The 17,868-nt window shown below is 46.5% G+C and overlaps 1 protein-coding gene across 4 annotated transcripts in view; it reads right to left on the bottom strand.

Moving 5' to 3' along the window:
- Nucleotides 1-14,468: 14,468 nt before the first annotated feature.
- Nucleotides 14,469-17,868, bottom strand: part of ZDHHC14 (zinc finger DHHC-type palmitoyltransferase 14) — a 276,877-nt gene continuing 273,477 nt past the window's right edge. Inside the window, exon 9 of one of the 4 annotated variants that reach the window (XM_060283944.2) lies at nt 14,469-15,956. In XM_060283944.2, the coding sequence (XP_060139927.1) occupies nt 15,603-15,956 (354 nt within the window). In that variant the 3' untranslated portion in view covers nt 14,469-15,602. Of the gene's footprint in view, nt 16,002-17,868 lie in introns of all 4 variants that reach the window. The other 3 variants (XM_060283943.2, XM_030853070.3, XM_030853069.3) reach the window with 3 other exon arrangements.

Here is a 17,868-nt window from a genome sequence, read left to right as displayed (position 1 = left end):
GGCCACTGCCACCCTAGTGTCACGGTCACACCATAAACATTACAGATCCATGTGTTTGCTCAGAAGAATCTGTGGCATATGGCACTAAAACGCTGTCTTCTTGCAAAACCCAGGTTATCAGGAATTTCCCCAACAGATGGAGGAAATGGGTCTTGAAGGCACGTCTCCTGATCTATGCATAGATGCTCCACCTGGCTGGGGGCACAGGACACACCCAGCTGCTTCGCTGTGCTCCAGTGGGGCCTTGGAGTGAGGGCACGGGGCTCTCTCTGTGTCTCTGCTTTTGAGGACCTTCTGCGATTTCCACTAGCTGCTCTTATGCTGACCGGCAGAGACCAGCTGTCTCCTTAGAGCTGACCCAAGGAGCGAGGTTCCGGTCCCCTCTGCCCTCAGATTCCCCCCAAAGCCATGGACAGGGGCAGCTTCCTGTGCTGAGACCCCACCAAGGGTTGCCCTCCACTGCTCAAAAATCTCCCTCCTTCAGTCCAGACAGAATTCTAAACGCTTTTCCTTGTGGTGGAAAAAACTGGCCAGTTGGTATCCTCCTAAACCTTTGTTTATACCTGGACGCAGTGGGTCTTTTTCTTCAAGTTATTTTCTCTGCCTGGCCTTGCGGAAGTCTGTGTAGAAGCTCCAGGATAAGAACTGACTTCTGGGCACTTCCCGGGTGGTCCAGTGGTTAAGACTCCGCGCTTCCACGGCAGGGGACGCGGGGTTGATCCCTGGTCGGGGAACTAAGATCCCACATGCTGCGCACAAGGCGTGGCCAAGAAAAAGACAACAAAAGAATTGACTTCTGTCCTCTGGGCTGTGCCAGGATCCCCTGGAGGGACCATGGACACAATGAGTGGAGGGCGTTGGCACGACAAAGAATTGAGAAGAAAACACTTTGTTTTACACCCTGTAGATCATCTTTGATCTTGCTGTGAATTCTTCCAGGGATGAGTGGGGCACAAAGACATGACTGGTAAATGTAAGTCCTGCTCGCCCAGCACTTGTTGACACCCGATTCATGACGACACAATCTCAGCACACTGGCGACACCGGGTGGAAGCTGTGCTGGCGGTGGGTTTAAGTGGCTTTGGAGTCCATCCCCTTTGCTCTCCTCTCTTCCGTGGACTCCTCATCGCTCTGATTCCTGGCATCCCTCACCCCTTCCCCAGAAACAGACCAACCAGCCAGACTTCAGCGTAGCGGTTCTCAAAGTGTGGTCCAGAGCCATGGCATTCACATCACCTGGAAACTTACTAGAAATGCACATCCTCAGGCTGCACGCCAGACCCAGAGTCAGAAACTCTGAGGGTGGGCTCAGCAGTCTGTGTTCCATCCAGCTCTCCAGGGGATTCTGGTGCCCCCCCGGAAATTTGAGAGGTGCTGCTGTAAAGGACTGTGGCAGCAACTCCGGCTCGGCTCGCTGCCATCAGAGTCGGGCAGAGGGGAGCCAGGAAGTGGTTATACAGAACCAGACTGAGGGAGGTCGCTCCCTCTCCATCACAGGGAGTTCTGAAAGCGCCCCGTGCACTCCCGCCTCACCTGCCTTTACCCTCCGTGTGTCCCCCGTTCCTTGTCGTTGGCGCGTGACCGTCACAACAGAAGTTTTCAGTTCCCGAAGGAGACCCTTGGAATTAGAAGCGGTTCCCTACGCGAGCGGACTGTACAGGTGACACACAGGTCTTCCCCGTGTGCGTCCTGCAAGGTTCCGAGGCGTCATCCACTGAGTGTGGCCCGGCCATCAGTTTACAGCCAAGCAAGCTGCCACGTTTCGGAGCAACAAGAGGAAGACAGGTGTGGTCTGCAAAAAGTGGCCTCAAGGGAACCGACGTGCGGCCCTGGACTCACGGCTGTGGGCCCACCTCCCCCTGCCCAAGTTCGGGATCTGCCCGGACGCAGCCCCTCTGCTCTTTCCTCTCAGCTGACATCTTAAAACGCTAAGGCCTGCAACACCTCTTTACATTGTCAACAATTTATTTTTTTAAAGAGGATTTTATCATTTTCCCTAGAAAACTGGGAGGAAAAACCCCAAACAACTGCCTTTATTCCCCCTACTCTTTTATATTTCTAAATATGTTAAACTTGACAGTTGTTAAAAACAAACCAAGGTACATGCAATGTTTTCATGTGTTTTTTTGTTTTTTTGCGGTACGCGGGCCTCTCACTGCTGTGGCCTCTCCCGTTGCGGAGCACAGGCTCCGGACGCGCAGGCTCAGCGGCCATGGCTCACGGGCCCAGCTGCTCTGCGGCATGTGGGATCTTCCCAGACCGGGGCACGAACCCGTGTCCCCCGCATCAGCAGGCAGACTCTCAACCACTGTGCCACCAGGGAAGCCTTCATGTGTTTCTTTTTAAGCTAACAAATGAGTCTAGGTGTATAAAGGTTTTTAGGGTCAGCATTATGTTTATTTACATTTGCTCTGGGTTTATTTTTTTAATGTTTTTCTTCTCAAAACTCCCAAATTTCTGAAGTCTTACACCTCCAAAAAGTTTATCCTGCCAGGCCCTCATTTTCCTACTAAAACCTATTTGCCCTCTGCATCTTACTCTTTGCCAGTTAATATAATTTAATAAAACGTTTGCTAAAATATTTGTGACTCCTGTCATGGTCAGATAACATATTTGCTCCATGAGAGAGGACATCAGTGTCTGCAACACGGAATTTTAGGTGCTACGGCCTGTGTGCGGGGAGATGTGGTAGGTTTGTGGAGTCATTATGGGGCCCACGGTGAGAAAATATCTATATCGATGTACAGGTCCAGTGCATTGCTTGTTCTTGTTACAGGCAAAGCAATTTGACACTTCCAGGTCTAACCTTTCTAGTCTCATCCATTCCACCTAAAAGAAAAGTGAGTCTGGATCTGTTACTGGACCAGGTTCGTTTTGCCCCACACACAGCAGGCCCAACTGCTGAGATGCCGAGGTTTGCAGCAGAGAGACTTTATTCAAAAGGCAGCCAAGTGCAGAGACAGGGAACATATCTCAGATTCACGTCTCTGAACGCAAAGGGGATTGGGATATTTATGAGATGAAGAACAAAGCAGCAGGGCGATCTGAGGTGTGTGGGGTGCGGGGAGCATGGGGAGTGTAGGAAAAGGTGATTAGAAAAAGGTGCAATAATTGTTATTCTGCGCAGGTGTAACTAAGCTACGGCGGGGGGGGGGCTCTGACGTCAAAAGGTCACCAAGAGGACACTCGCGCATGCCCAGTTGGAGGGTCAGTGGTCCCAACCAGTCTTAACCAGCTCAGCTTGAACTAGACGCAGCTGACTCCAAGTTCCTGGGAAAGGACTCAGGCAAACATCTTATTGTTTCGGCCACTTGCTGCTTGGAGGACATGCAAAGGGACCTTGATTAGTGCAGGCAGGTTACAGGTGAAATCAATTTACCTGATGCTTACCCACGGTTGCAGAGCCACTAAACTGATTCAGTGACCTGCTCATGGAACCCAACGTGAGGTGGGAAACACTGCCTTAGGTGGTCTTTAAAGTGACTTCCTGCCACCACAGGGCCCTTGAACAAGACTCCCCTGTGTCTGAGCTTGGGGCCAAGTGAGCCGAGAAGCGGGAAATGGCTTTCTCGGGGCTGGCTGGGAGAGCTCTGAGGACTAAGACGCTCATAGCTGCTCAGCTCTCTATGACCGCACTGCATGGGAATCTTCTTCCTTTATGCCTTAGAACAAAAATTAAAAACCCAACCTACCTCAACATAATAAAAGCCATATATGACAAACCCACAGCCAACATCATTCTCAATGGTGAAAAACTGAAAGCATTTCCTCTAAGACCAGGAACAAGACAAGGGTGCCCACTCTCACCACTATTAGTCAACATAGTTTTGGAAGTTTTAGCCATGGCAATCAGAGAAGAAGAAAAATAAAAGGAATCCAAATAGGAAAACAAGAAGTAGAACTTTCACTGTTTGCAGATGACATGATACCATACACAGAAAATCCTAAAGATGCCACCAGAAAACTACTAGGGCTAATCAATGAATTTGGTAAAGTAGCAGGATACAAAATTAATACACAGAAATCTATTGCATTCCTATACACTAACAACAAAAAATCAGAAAGAGGAACTAGGGAAACACTCCCATTTACTACTGCAACAAAAAGAATAAAATACCTAGGAATAAACCTACTTAAGGAGCCAAAAGACCTGTATGCAGAAAACTATGAGACACTGATGAAAGAAATCAAAGACGAAGGGCTTCCCTGGTGGCGCAGTGGTTGAGAGTCCGCCTGCCAATGCAGGGGACACGGGTTCGTGCCCCGGTCCGGGAAGATCCCACATACCGCGGAGCGGCTGGGCCCGTGAGCCATGGCTGCTGAGCCTGTGCATCCGCAACGGGAGAGACCACAACAGTGAGAGGCGTAACACACACACACACACACACACACACACACACACACACACAAAGAAATCAAAGACGATACAAACAGATGGAGAGACATACCATGTTCTTGGATTGGAAGAATCAACATTGTGAAAATGACTCTACTACCCAAAGCAATCTACAGATTCAGTGCAATCCCTATCAAACTACCAATGGCATTTTTCACAGAATTAGAACAAAAAATTTTACAATTTGTATGGAAACATGAAAGACGCCGAATAGCCAAAGCAATCTTGAGAAAGAAGAACGAAGCTGGAGGAATCAGGCTCTCTGACTTCAGACTACACTACAAAGCTACAGTAATCAAGATAGTATGGTAGGGACTTCCCTGGTGGTGCAATGGTGAAGAATCCACCTGCCTATAAGCAGCTCATGCAGCTCAATAACAAAAAAAAAACCCAATCCAAAAATGGGCAGAAGACCTAAATAGACATTTCTCCAAAGAAGATATACAGACTGCCAACAAACACATGAAAGAATGTTCAACTTCATTAATCATTAGAGAAATGCAAATCAAAACTACAATGAGATATCATCTCACACCAGTCAGAATGGCCATCATCAAAAAATCTAGAAACAATAAATGCTGGAGAGGGTGTGGAGAAAAGGGAACCCTCTTGCACTGTTGGTGGGAATGTAAATTGATACAGCCACTATGGAGAACAGTATGGAGGTTCCTTAAAAAACTACAAATAGAACTACCATATGACCCAGCAATCCCACTATTGGGCATATACCCTGAGAAAACCATAATTCAAAAAGAGTCATGTACCAAAATGTTCACTGCAGCTCTATTTACAATAGCCCAGAGATGGAAACAACCTAAGTGTCCATCATCGGATGAATGGATAAAGAAGATGTGGCACATATATACAATGGAACATTACTCAGCCATAAAAAGAAACAAAATTGAGCTATTTGTAATGAGGTGGATAGACCTAGAGTCTGTCATACAGAGTGAAGTAAGTCAGAAAAAGAAAGACAAATACCATATACTAACACATATATATGGAATTTAAGAAAAAAAAATGTCATGAAGAACCTAGGGGTAAGACAGGAATAAAGACACAGACCTACTAGAGAATGGACTTGAGGACATGGGGAGGGGGAAGGGTAAGCTGTGACAAAGCGAGAGAGAGGCATGGACATATATACACTACAAAACGTAAGGTAGATAGCTAGTGGGAAGCAGCCGCATAGCACAGGGAGATCAGATTTGTGCTTTGTGACCACCTGGAGGGGTGGGCTAGGGAGGGTGGGGGGGGAGACGCAAGAGGGAAGAGATATGGGAACATATGTGTATGTATAACTGATTCACTTTGTTATAAAGCAGAAACTAACACACCATTGTAAAGCAATTATACTCCAATAAAGATGTAAAAAAAAAGAATCCACCTGCCAATGCAGGAGACACAGGTTTGATCCCTGGTCTGGGAAGATCCCACATGCCATGGAGCAACTAAGCCCGTGCGCCACAACTACTGAGCCTGTGCTCTAGAGCCTGCGAGCCACAACTACTGAACCTGTGTGCCACAACTACTGAAGCCCGCATGCCTAGATCCCGTGCTCCGCAACAAGAGAAGCCACCACAATGAGAAGCCCGTGCACCACAACAAAGAGTAGTCCCTGCTCTCCACAACTAGAGAAAGCCTGCACGCAGTAACGAAGACCCAATGCAGCCAAAAATAAATAAATAAATAAATTAAAAAAACATGATCATCTCAATAGATGCAGAAAAAGCTTTAAAACAATAAAAAAGAGAGTATGGTACAGATCTACAGAAGCTGAGAGTATGGTACAGATCTACAGAGTATAATCTACAGAAACATAGATCAATGGAACAGGATAGAAAGCCCAGAGATAAACCCATGCACATACGGTCACCTTATGTTTGACAAAGGAGGCAAGAATATACAATGGAGAAAAGACAGCCTCTTCAATAAGTGGTGCTGGGAAAACTGGACAGCTACATGTAAAAGAATGAAATTAGAACAGTCCCTAACACCATACACAAAAATACACTCAAAATGGATTAAAGACCTACATGTAAGGCCAGATACTATAAAACTCTTAGAGGAAAACATAGACAGAACACTCTATGGCATAAATCACAGCAAGATCCTTTTTGACCCGCCTCCTAGAGTAATGGAAATAAAAACAAAAATAAACAAATGGGACCTAATGAAACGGAAAAGCTTTTGCACAGCGAGGGAAACCATAAACAAGACGAAAAGACAACCCTCAGAATGGGAGAAAATATTTGCAAATGAAGCAACAGACAAAGGTTTAATCTCCAAAATATATAAGCAGCTCATGCAAGCTCAATATCAAAAAAACAAACAACCCAATCCAAAAATGGGCAGAAGACCTAAATAGACATTTCTCCAAAGAAGATATACAGATTGCCAACAAACACATGAAAAGATACTCAGCATCACTAATCATTAGAGAAATGCTAATCAAAACTACAATGAGGTATCACCTCACCCGGTCAGAATGGCCATCATCAAAAAAATCTAGAAACAATAAATGCTGGAGAGGGTGTGGAGAAAAGGGAACCCTCTTGCACCGTTGGTGGGAATGTAAATTGATACAGCCACTATGGAGAACAGTATGGAGGTTCCTTAAAAAACTAAAAATAGAACCACCATATGATCCAGCAGTCCCACTACTGGGCATATACCCAGAGAAAACCATAATTCAAAAAGAGTCATGCACCCCAATGTTCATTGCAGCACTATTTACAATAGCCATGTCATGGAAGCAACCTAGATGCCCATCGACAGATGAATGGATAAAGAAGATGTGGTACATATATACAATGGAATAGTACTCAGCCATAAAAAGGAACGAAATTGGGTCATTTGTAGAGACGTGGATGGATCTAGAGACTGTCATACAGAGTGAAGTAAGTCAGAAAGAGAAAAACAAATATCGTATATTAACGCATATATGTGGAACCTAGAAAAATGGTACAGATGATCCGGTTTTCAGGGCAGAAGTAGAGACACAGATGTAGAGAACAAACGTATGGACACCAAGGGGGGAAAGTGGTGGGGTCATGGTGGTGGTGTGATGAATTGGGAGATTGGGATTGACATGTATACACTGATGTGTGTAAAATGGATGACTAATGAGAACCTGCTATATAAAAAACTAAGTAAAATAAAATTCAAAAATTCCAAAAAAAAAAAAAAAAAAGAAGAAACTACAAATAGAACTACCATATGACCCAGCAATCCCACTACTGGGCATATACCCTGAGAAAACCATAATTCAAAAAAAGTCATGTAACACAATGTTCATTGCAGCACTATTTACAATAGTCAGGACATGGAAGCAACCTAATATCCATCAATAGATGAATGGATAAAGAAGATGTGGCACATATATACAGTGGAATATTACTCAGCCATAGAAAGGAACAAAATTGAGTTATTTGTAATGAGGTGGATAGACCTAGAGTCTGTCACACAGAGTGAAGTAAGTCAGAAAGAGAAAAACGAACACTGTATGCTAACACATATATATGGAATCTAAAAACACGGTACTGATGAACCTAGTGGCAGGGCAGAAATAAAGACACAGATGTAGAGAATGGACTTGAGGACACAAGAGGGGAAGGGGACGCTTGGATGAAGTGAGAGTAGCATTGACACATATACACTACCCAATGGAAAACAGATAGCTAGTGGGAAGCAGCCGCATAGCACAGGGAGATCAGCTCAGTGCTTTGTCACCACCTAGAGGGGTGGGATAGGGAGGGTGGGAGGGAGACGCAAGAGGGAGGGGATATGGGGATATATGTATACATATAGCTGATTCACTTTGTTGTGCAGCAGAAACTAACACATTATAAAGCAATTATACTCCAATAAAGATAAAAAAAAAAAAACAACCCAAGATATTCACGTGAGATCTTCACTGCTCATCACCACTACGTGTGTGTCAGTGACGTCCCAGGTCTGTGAATTGAGAAAAATTATCAACACTTGATTCTCTCCAAGTGTGCACCTGAGTCTTACTAAGAAAGTTTTCCACTTGGGATGACTTGAGGGCCTCATCCTTGGTTTGCGGCTAACCTAGTCCCCTCAAATGCATTTTCTTCCTTTCTCACCACGCAAATCATCTCCGAATGGAGTCTATTGTCAAACAGCTTCTGAAGCTTCTTGTGGATTACCTGTATACTCAATGGCTTTTCTATAAAACACTGAGAACTGACGCGAGCCTAGCAATGGCTTGGGAAGATTAATTTGCCTGGGTCTTACGGGATGGACAAGCAAAGGAAAAGATTTAAGAGTAGGAGCCCTCTTGGCAGCCATCATAACATTCTGGGGGTAGTCAGCGAAGGTAGAAATGCAGCGGGAAAGAAAATAGATTTGATGGATATTGTAAAGGAAGAGCCGACGGGACTTGATACCTGATTGCATATGGAGAGCACGGAAGAGTCAAAGGCCACTCCAGCGTTTTCAGCCGTGGTCCCTACTAGGAAAGGAGCAACTAAACTAAGGACTGGTTCGGGGCAAAGACGTTGAATTCAGTTTTAGGCATTCTGGGTTTGGGGTGATGAGGAGACACTAAGTGGGCACTGAGCCAACAACAGCATGGCGACGCAGAAGCAGCTCATTCACAGATCTGAAAACTAGGCTCAGAGGCTCTACCCCTTGCCCAAGGTTACAGAGCTAGTTGTAGACACGCTGGAGCCAGAATCACATCTGAAGCTCTCTCTCCTACCAGGCAGCTGGTTCAGATGCGGGGCCAGTGCTCCGGGGGAGGCGAGATGGAGATGCGGAGTTTGGAATCCACAGCAGAGGCGAGAGCAGAGGCGAGAGCAAAAGGCATGGCGGCGGGGAAGTCCCTGCAGGGGAATGACGGGAGAAGGGCAAAGGGCAGAGGGCGGGGACCAAGCCTGCCACGTGTCCTCGTTTAGGGGGCATGAGAAGAAAGCAGAGAGCAAGGAGATGCCGACTGGAATAAAGACAGTCCTGTCACCGAGCCAAAGGGCGGGAGCCCCGTGGAGAAGCACAGAGGGCTTGCGTGAGAAGGAGCCTTGAGATCCTCCCACCGTGTGCTTGCCTTCCCCATGCGGTTCACCCCACTGATGCCGCGCTGAGGTTCAGGGGCCTCCGAGATGTTAGAGAACGCAGACCGAGGCCACTGGGTTTGTCCACTGGAGACCACATCTCAGAAGTGTGCCATGCAGGGAAGCTGCGGATGAGGGTCAAGGAAGAGGTTCTTGGGTGTTTTTTTGGGTTTTGTTTGTTTGTTTTAAAATAAGAGATGATTTGGTGGCGTAGAAAAAGCAACTAATAGAAAGAAATTGAAGATGCAAGAGAGAAGGGGCTGGATCCTAGAGGTCATGGAAGAGAGGGGTCAAGCCTACTTTGTCAAGCAGGAACTCTCTCTAAAGGGAGAGCAAAGTGGATGAAGACAGCTCTTTTTGGTGGAGAAGCATTGAGAGAGCTCAAGCTGGAGGGGGAAGCAAGGTGATCTATTGTGATTATGTAGCAAATACTCATTTCCTCTTCTTCCTTACTAACAGAACCCCAATATTATTTGGGGCAGCCATGTGCCCAGCTGAAAAACCACGTTTCCCAGCCTCTTTTGCAGCTGGGGGTGGTCATGTGACTCAACTTTGGCCATGGGGGAATCAGAGTGGGTTTCTAGTAAAGTTCATTAAAGGGAGCTATCTGAAGTCTCATGTGTCCATTTTGTTCTGCTCCCTCTCTTCTTCTTTCCTTCCTGGAATATGGCTTTGATGGCTGGAGCTGCAGCAGAAATTCTGTGACCACAAGGTGACCTTGAGGCTGAAAGCCAGTGCTAAGAATGGCAAGACAGAAAGAGAAATAAGTCAGGACACTGATGATCTTGTGGAGCCATTACTCTGACCCTGCACTGCCTACCTCTGGACTTATTTTGCATGACAGGAAAGACATCCTTTTGTCTAAGCCACTGTTATTGGGGGGTTTTGTTCCTAAGAGCCAAACACGATTCCTATATGGTGAGTTTGAAAGTTGGTGTATGTGTGTGTGTTAGAAGGTGGAACATTGAACAAGTAGATTACGGGGTTTGAAGTTTGCATCGTTCTAAAGTCATTAGTAAATATAAAAATATGAGAATCACAGCAGTAGGAAACCAATCTGGATATCCATGATCAGAAAACCCCATTACATGTATTATCCAGATGGGTGTCTACACAGTGCAAATTCATTAGTGCAAGTCAATCCTCCTCTCCCATACACTTTGTTGAATACCCAGTGTTTATCCTATGAAGACTGAGGTTTACATTTGATGCCATTAGCAGTTTTTATTGAAGGAGGAAATACTTTCTTAATTCATTTCAGGTTTAAGATCAATTCTGCAAACATTGATTAAAACATGAAAGGCATTTAAATAGGCATAATTATCTCTGAAAACATGCAATGTTGTGTGTTATGTTGTGTTCAACATTGTTTAGATTTAGGGCTTTGAATCCACTAGAGTTTAAACTGCTTTTTTTTTCTTCTTCCATGCCAAAATGTTTGACTACTGTGAAATACTAACCCAGAATGCCCTGGGCAAATGATTAGCAAGGCTTCAACTCTTTTTTTTTTTTTTTTAAACTGCAGGCTAAAACCATCTCCATTTATATAGAACCCAGAAAACATGTCTCTTTAGATATGCCATACAGCCTCTTGATTTAACAATCCATCTTAAAATATCAAGGGCAATTAGAGTTTTTCACTCATATCTTCATAAGCAATACCAAGTACCTTTTAAAAAGTCAACAATTGATGGAAGAAAAGTCTTTGCCTTAGCACAAGATGCTCACTTTCCAATCCATTCTGTATGTAACTCCTGGGGTTTACGAGATTGAAAAAATAAAATAATTCCAGTTGAGGCCATTTATCTAGTTGTGCAGCAGCTGCAAATTCGGTTGCTCCAGAAACAATCCAGTCTCCAACCTCCCAGTTATTTTTAATCGCTGGATTAATGTACTAACCACTTGTATTTGAAAATCCATCTTGGCTGTATTATCAGGACCACGTACAATGGGCAAGTAGACAAGATTTACCGATTTACGAAACTGTTAGTATCTTTGACATTTTTTTTGCAAGAAAACAATGCTTCAGCTTATTTGATATTCCAATGATAACTTATTCTTATAAGACTGAGAGAGACACACATTTCAAGAGAACAAATGAGAGGCAGTTTTTTTTTTAACGAGGTAACATGGAAAACAACACACAACGCCATACACATGCCTCCGGGGCAGGTGCAGGGGGACCAGCAGAATTAAGAATTCGTTTGAAAGGCTCTCTCATTTGGACACGAACATGCAAGACTCACAGGAACTTAATAAAAAATGTAAACATCGATTTGATTTAGGCTCAGCTTCAAAACACTTGTAAGGCATTCATTAGAAAACTATATTTAACATTTATTCCCTTTACTCTCTTCTCTTACCTGATCAAGAACTAAACGGGCTAACCAGTGTAGATAAATAAAAGACAACTAACTTTAGTATATTCCTTATACTATTCGCTCAAACCCCTGACGCCTTTCAGCTAACTCAAAAACCATAAGGCAAGGCGGAGAAGCACGGGGTTGCTGGTGAAGAGTATGGTTTGTGGGCTGAGCTCTGGAAGGGAGCAGTTAAGTTACAGAGAAGTGTTTCTTGGGTGGGGCTCTGGGAGGCTCTGAGACCCACAGGGGAGCCCGTCACCACCTCTGCACCCACCAAAGGGCTGCGCCAGGGACCCCACACGGCTCGGGTTCCAGTATTTCCCTGCAGATACCACCACAAGCCCCAGCGCCGAGGACACCACTGCCAATTTTGGCAAACCCATTTCTCCTGCTGTTGAATCAGAAGACCCAGGCCCAGGGCATGAAGCGCTAAGTGCTTTCAAAGCCACAGGAAGGGCCTGACCCTTTCAGCTCTCAGTAGGAACACGGCTCATAATATGGGGTTTGCTTCTCGTTTTGAACCCTGGTCGACATCCTAAACACCACAGGGGAAGATCACAGTGCACTTAGAGGGGTCGGGCAGTGCTCCGAAAAGATCCGGGACCAGAACAGGTATGGGGCGTTCTGTTGGCACAGTGTGAAAATGTCCCATCGTTCTCACGGGCTGAAATAATTAAATCTGAAAGCTGGAATGAGCATTTTTCGAGTGAGCACAGCACAAATGCTGGGCCGAGTGTCCCGAAGCACAGAGTGACATGTCATCACGCCCTTTCAGATGCAGGCTCCCGGCTGCCCTGATGCTCCATCCCACAGCCTTTCTAGGGACCAGGGCATTCAGGCTAAATTCAGCCTTCAAGGGCCTGGGAAGCCTGAAGTACCCAAGCACTCCCAGGAGGTCGGAAGCAGATGAATTTTTAAACAACACAATGAGTGTGTTTGATAACGGTCCAAGCTTTAATAGCATGGTAAAATACCCAGTTTTTTCTTATAGCTAGCATGCAATCAATCCGTAACACACTGACAGGGTTTAGGAAGGTCAAGGTTTATTCAGCCACAACTAGATGGAACCACTCAATATTAAATATATTTATATATAAGCAGTTAATGGGAAATGCAGACCCATCGCTGGGCAAGTCAGTCTCCTAAGATCAACACTCCATCCATTGGGAAGAAGGAAGATCCTGGGAGCACGACTGTTCAACCTGTAGACTCTCTATTCTTTTTCAAGCCACAGAGGAAAGGGCTATGGGTATCCCTCTGGTTTGGGGTTTTAAGAGGTTAATTGTCTTAGCAAATTGGCCCCTTCAAATTAATCTTCCTCTGGGACCCTGAATAGCTTTGATTGGTGTCACCAATATCCCTAATCCCCTCTTTGATAAATGACATCAAGTGTGTACAGGGGATGGAGTTGAAGATGGGATGGAGGATTGACAATAAATATTAAGAAAATATTCATTATGTAAAGACAAATGAGTGAGGAGCCTTGCTTCTTGGATTTTTTTCACAATGAGGTGGGAAAAGGGCTGGTCATGGGAGGTTGCAGTCATTGAATTAGAGAGTGTTAGAGATGGAAAGGCCACTGTCTTTGTCCTCCAGGTGAAGAAGCCGGGAATGGATGTGGCCACATAGGTAGCAGTGAGAACTGAGCCACCTTTCTCTTCTCACCAGGCCCATTTCTCTCCTTGGGTCCCTGGGGAGCAGATGCAAGGAGGCAAAGTACAGAGAGAATTTGGGAAGTTGTGGAAGGCACACTGTGGGGCTGTCACTTTTTGCTCACAGGCACTGCCTGCAAGGAGAATCCCTACGTGTTGATGACCGTGAGACTGCATGTGTGTGGTCGTGTAAGGAGCTCTGTCCCCTTTAGTATAAGTTCCAAGTGGGTAAGTACTTAGGAGGTCCAGAAAATCAAAAATGGCTGCACATAACTTACCTTTCCAATTTTCTACTCACATATACAGAATGAATCATAAGGATGATTCGAAGATACCATGATGCAAGACTTCTGCAGTTATTTCCAGCACAAATTATTTTTCTACCTACGAAGAATTGGCCTTATTCCAAACAGACTTGAAATTGTGCTTTTCTATTTCTTTTATATAAAATGGCAACTCTTTCCCACGAGAAACAGCCTTTTTTCTTAAATGCAAATCATCCAGGGCTTCTGGTATCACTGATCAGTGTATCCTGCCTTTCATATGGCTGTGAGGAACAGAGCATGATTTCAAACATAAGTCGGTTTGGCTGTTGGGTTTATCATCTGGAAAGAAGGACCGAAGCCAGCTGAGTTCCGGCAGTTGCCTCCAAAGTGACTTACTCCCTAAGTACAGAGCCAGTGAGTTCCCTTCTAGATGATACATGAACATGGATGAAGCGGAAATCTTCTTAATTCCATTCTGGTTAGTGGCTAGGTAAGAATGACAATCTACGTGGTCTCTGCCTAAAATAAGCTGGTTTCTCCTCCTCTTTTCTGATACCTTTACCGGGACCTCAAGTTACCCTTGAGCTTTGGCAACACTCAAACACAACGCAGAGCAGAGCAGAGGCTCCAGAGCCCAGCTTCTCCCTGAGCCCAGCTTCTCCCTGAGCCCTCTCCCTACAACCCGCCGTAGATTCGCTGCCATGGGCCAATCTGTAAACGGGGAGTAAACTCCACTAACACCGTGTCGAAAAGAGATAACTAAAGAAAAGAAAAAAAAAAAAAACTGATGGAAAGTTGCTCTTTTACCTAAGAAATCATCCCATCGTTCCCCCACAATTCAAAGATTTGACGTTTTGACTGTTTGGGGACCATTCCTCCCTAGGGATACTTCAATAAAACTGAACTCCCCTCAGGCCATCTGGGTGACGGTGTTGTCATTTCAGCTGTTAAGGATAACTGTACACAGATCCAAAATAACAGAGGACGTCCTTTTATTGGCTGTCCACAGGAGTTTGGTCACACAAGGAGGTGAAGACTGTGGCAGGTGTGGTACAACACAACACCTTGGCTAACTACTAAACAGAAGGTTAACTGATGCTTGATGGGATAAAACCCCGGCAGCCCTCCGCAGCCCAGGCGCGCCACCTACCCATGTAGAATTAAGCTGAAGAAGCTGGCGACGGATGGCGTGGTCCATTAGTCTTGGTTTGTTGCACTGTCTTCCCATAAAACAGCACTTGAGAATTCACAAAATTAAAGAAAAAAAAAGAAGAAAGAAAGCAGCAGTTGCCTTTCAATACCATCACCACCGTGAACAGACTGCAGCGTGGCATGCAAGTCCACATCTGGTCATTGTTTCCCTTTAGGTTTTTCTTAAATTAACAAATGGAATGGCATGTCTGTTTCAAATATTAGTAGCATAACACTTAAGTGCAATTTCAGTCCGGCCACAAGTGTCATAAACCTTCCGTGTATCTGTCCCAGAACAGCAAGAGGAACGCCCAGGCAGCCTCTTCTCTGCCCAGACTCCGACTGGGGGCCCCCGGAGGCTCCTCCCTCCCCACGCCCACCCTCCATATTCCAAACACCTGAAAACAGCTACGTCTCTGTTTCCACCGTTATCAGAATGGTCAGGGTGGGGCAAAAATTCAAATGGAACCAAGCTGCTAGCCTTTGGGTCCTGCCCTCCTCTGCCATCAGAGGAGGATCCGATTTTTTCTCCCAGGGCTCTTCCTGCCTCAGGACCTGGAGTCGTCGTGGCCACCCCGGCACTGGGTCGCCGGAAGTCGCGGTGGGGCCGTCCGTCCGTCGCTCCTGCTGTCTGCAGCCCCCGGGCCGGGGCCCCGCGGTCACACGGAGCTGAGCTTCACCAGGCCGCGCACCGAATCCTCGTGCAGAGAGTCCTGGCTGGCGAGGCCCAGGACGTGCATGGTGCGGCTGTGTGCCAGCGGGCTGCCCGCCAACATCCCGGGCGGCGAGGGCGCTTCCTCCGGGGTCAGGAACTGGTGGCCCACGTGCTCCTCTTTCAGGGGCAGTATGTCTGTGAGCGCGGCCTCGGCGGCGAGGTTGGGCATGGAGGAGGGCGGCGTGGGCTGCCCCAGCGTCAGGCTGGCGCAGGGCGTGCCCAGGCCCGGCTTCCCGGGCAGGTGCAGCTCATCGCTGGCTAGGCTGGGCTCGCTCTGCAGCAGGGGCGTGGCCGCGGCCTGCAAAACGAATTTGGTGCTCTGAATGCACTGGTCTTGGTCGCACTGGAGAGCGGGAGGGAGCCAGCAAAGAGGAGGCGAGAGGAGTTGGCAAGGGGTGGGGAGGGAAGGGGGCACAGGGGGCAGGGAGGGGCGGGATACAAGAGAGAGAGAAACCCGTTAGTGACACCTGGGTCAGGGAGGGCAGAGAGGGTGCACAGTAGCTCAGTTCCATTTGGAGACACCTGGCTCCTGAACAGCTGCTCAAACTAATAGTCACCCACAGGTGTCCTGGGAGTACCACGCAGCCGCAGGCTTGACGCCCCGGCCCCTGTTCGCAGACAGGACCTAATTTAAAAACACTCCCGTGGACAGAGGCACGGGCCTTGCCACCTGCAGTGGCCTAAGGCCAGTGCTACTTCTATGCTGAAAACCACTTTTACCACATTGTTTTAAAAATACAGGGGCCTGTCCACCCATTTCCCAGCAGCATTATTCGCAATAGCCAAAAGGTGGAAGCAAACGTCCATCGAGAGATGGACGGATAAACAAGATGTGGTCTGTACAGACATGGAGTATTACTCAGCTGTAAAAAGGAAGGATATTGGGCTTCCCTGGTGGCGCAGTGGTTGAGAGTCCGCCTGCCGATGCAGGGGAGGCGGGTTCGTGCCCCGGTCCGGGAAGATCCCACATGCCGCGGAGCAGCTGGGCCCGTGAGCCATGGACGCTGAGCTTGCGCGTCGGGAGCCTGTGCTCCGCAACGGGAGAGGCCGCGGCAGTGAGAGGCCCGCGTAACGCAAAAAAAAAGGAAGGATATTCTGACACATGCTGTGGCATGGATGAACCTCGAAGACATCATGCTCAGTGAAATAAGCCAGATACAAAGGAAAAATACTATATGATTCCACTTATATGCGTTACCTAGAGGAGTCAAACTCAAAGACAGAAAGTAGAATGGTGGCTGCCAGGGTCTAGGGGGAGGGGTTGGGGAGTTACTCTTTAATGTATGGAGTTTCACTTTGCAAGAAGAAAAGAGTTCTGGAGATGAATAGTAGTGAGGGTTGGATAACAATGTGAATGTGCTTAACGCCATTGAACTGTACACTTAAAAATGGTTAAAGTGGTACATTTTATATGTATTATGCCACACACACACACAAAAAGAAAAAGACACGGTCAACAGAAGCCCCTGAGGGCCTGATCAGACTATTGGTAAAAGCCTTAGAATTCCTCGCTGCTAAGTTTTCAACAGCTTCGAGAACCATTAATTGAGCTGTTTTTTTTTTTTAATCTGTGAAAGAGAATGTCAACATTTTACAAAATATTTCATTTTCTTCGAAGTGTTCTTAAATCTTAATCTCGTGTCCTTTGTTTAACTTTACCTGCTGGGCAAAGGAAATAGTGGAAACACATTTTTCTAGCTGGGGGAATTTGGGTCTCTGATACCGTTGAAACCCTTCCCTTGAGCTGTGGGCAAGTTTCCGAATAACTCGGAGATCTTGAACTTGAGTCTGTGCGGTGACTTGTTACCGAGTTTCAGGAGCAGGTGTGGCTATTAGGGGAGCTTATCCTGACTACGTCTGAGCAATAAGCGAGGCGCTCCACTGTTTCTGAAGAAGTTCTTAGAACAAACACGTTTCCCTTCTTTACAGATGCATCTCGTATGGGTGGGTGCCTTGCTCAAGACCTTACAGATAAAAGTAGGGGATGGATCTGGGGTTTGGGACTGGGATCGTCTGACTGCAAACCCCTTTTTTCACCACCGCACATTCGACAGCTAGTAGGTGCTTAAGAAATGTGACTTGTCCATTATCCCCACTCTCTTTTTTCTGAACTCTAGAGCTACCATTGAACCACATACTCATAGCTTTGTGATGGAGGGACCTTGCCATCTTCCTGCCCAGACGCACACCTAGAACTTCCATCACTCACC

This window comes from Globicephala melas, chromosome 14 (assembly GCF_963455315.2).
Source record: "Globicephala melas chromosome 14, mGloMel1.2, whole genome shotgun sequence".
Classification (NCBI taxonomy): domain Eukaryota; kingdom Metazoa; phylum Chordata; class Mammalia; order Artiodactyla; family Delphinidae; genus Globicephala; species Globicephala melas.
This window is presented reverse-complemented; position numbering and strand designations above follow the sequence as displayed.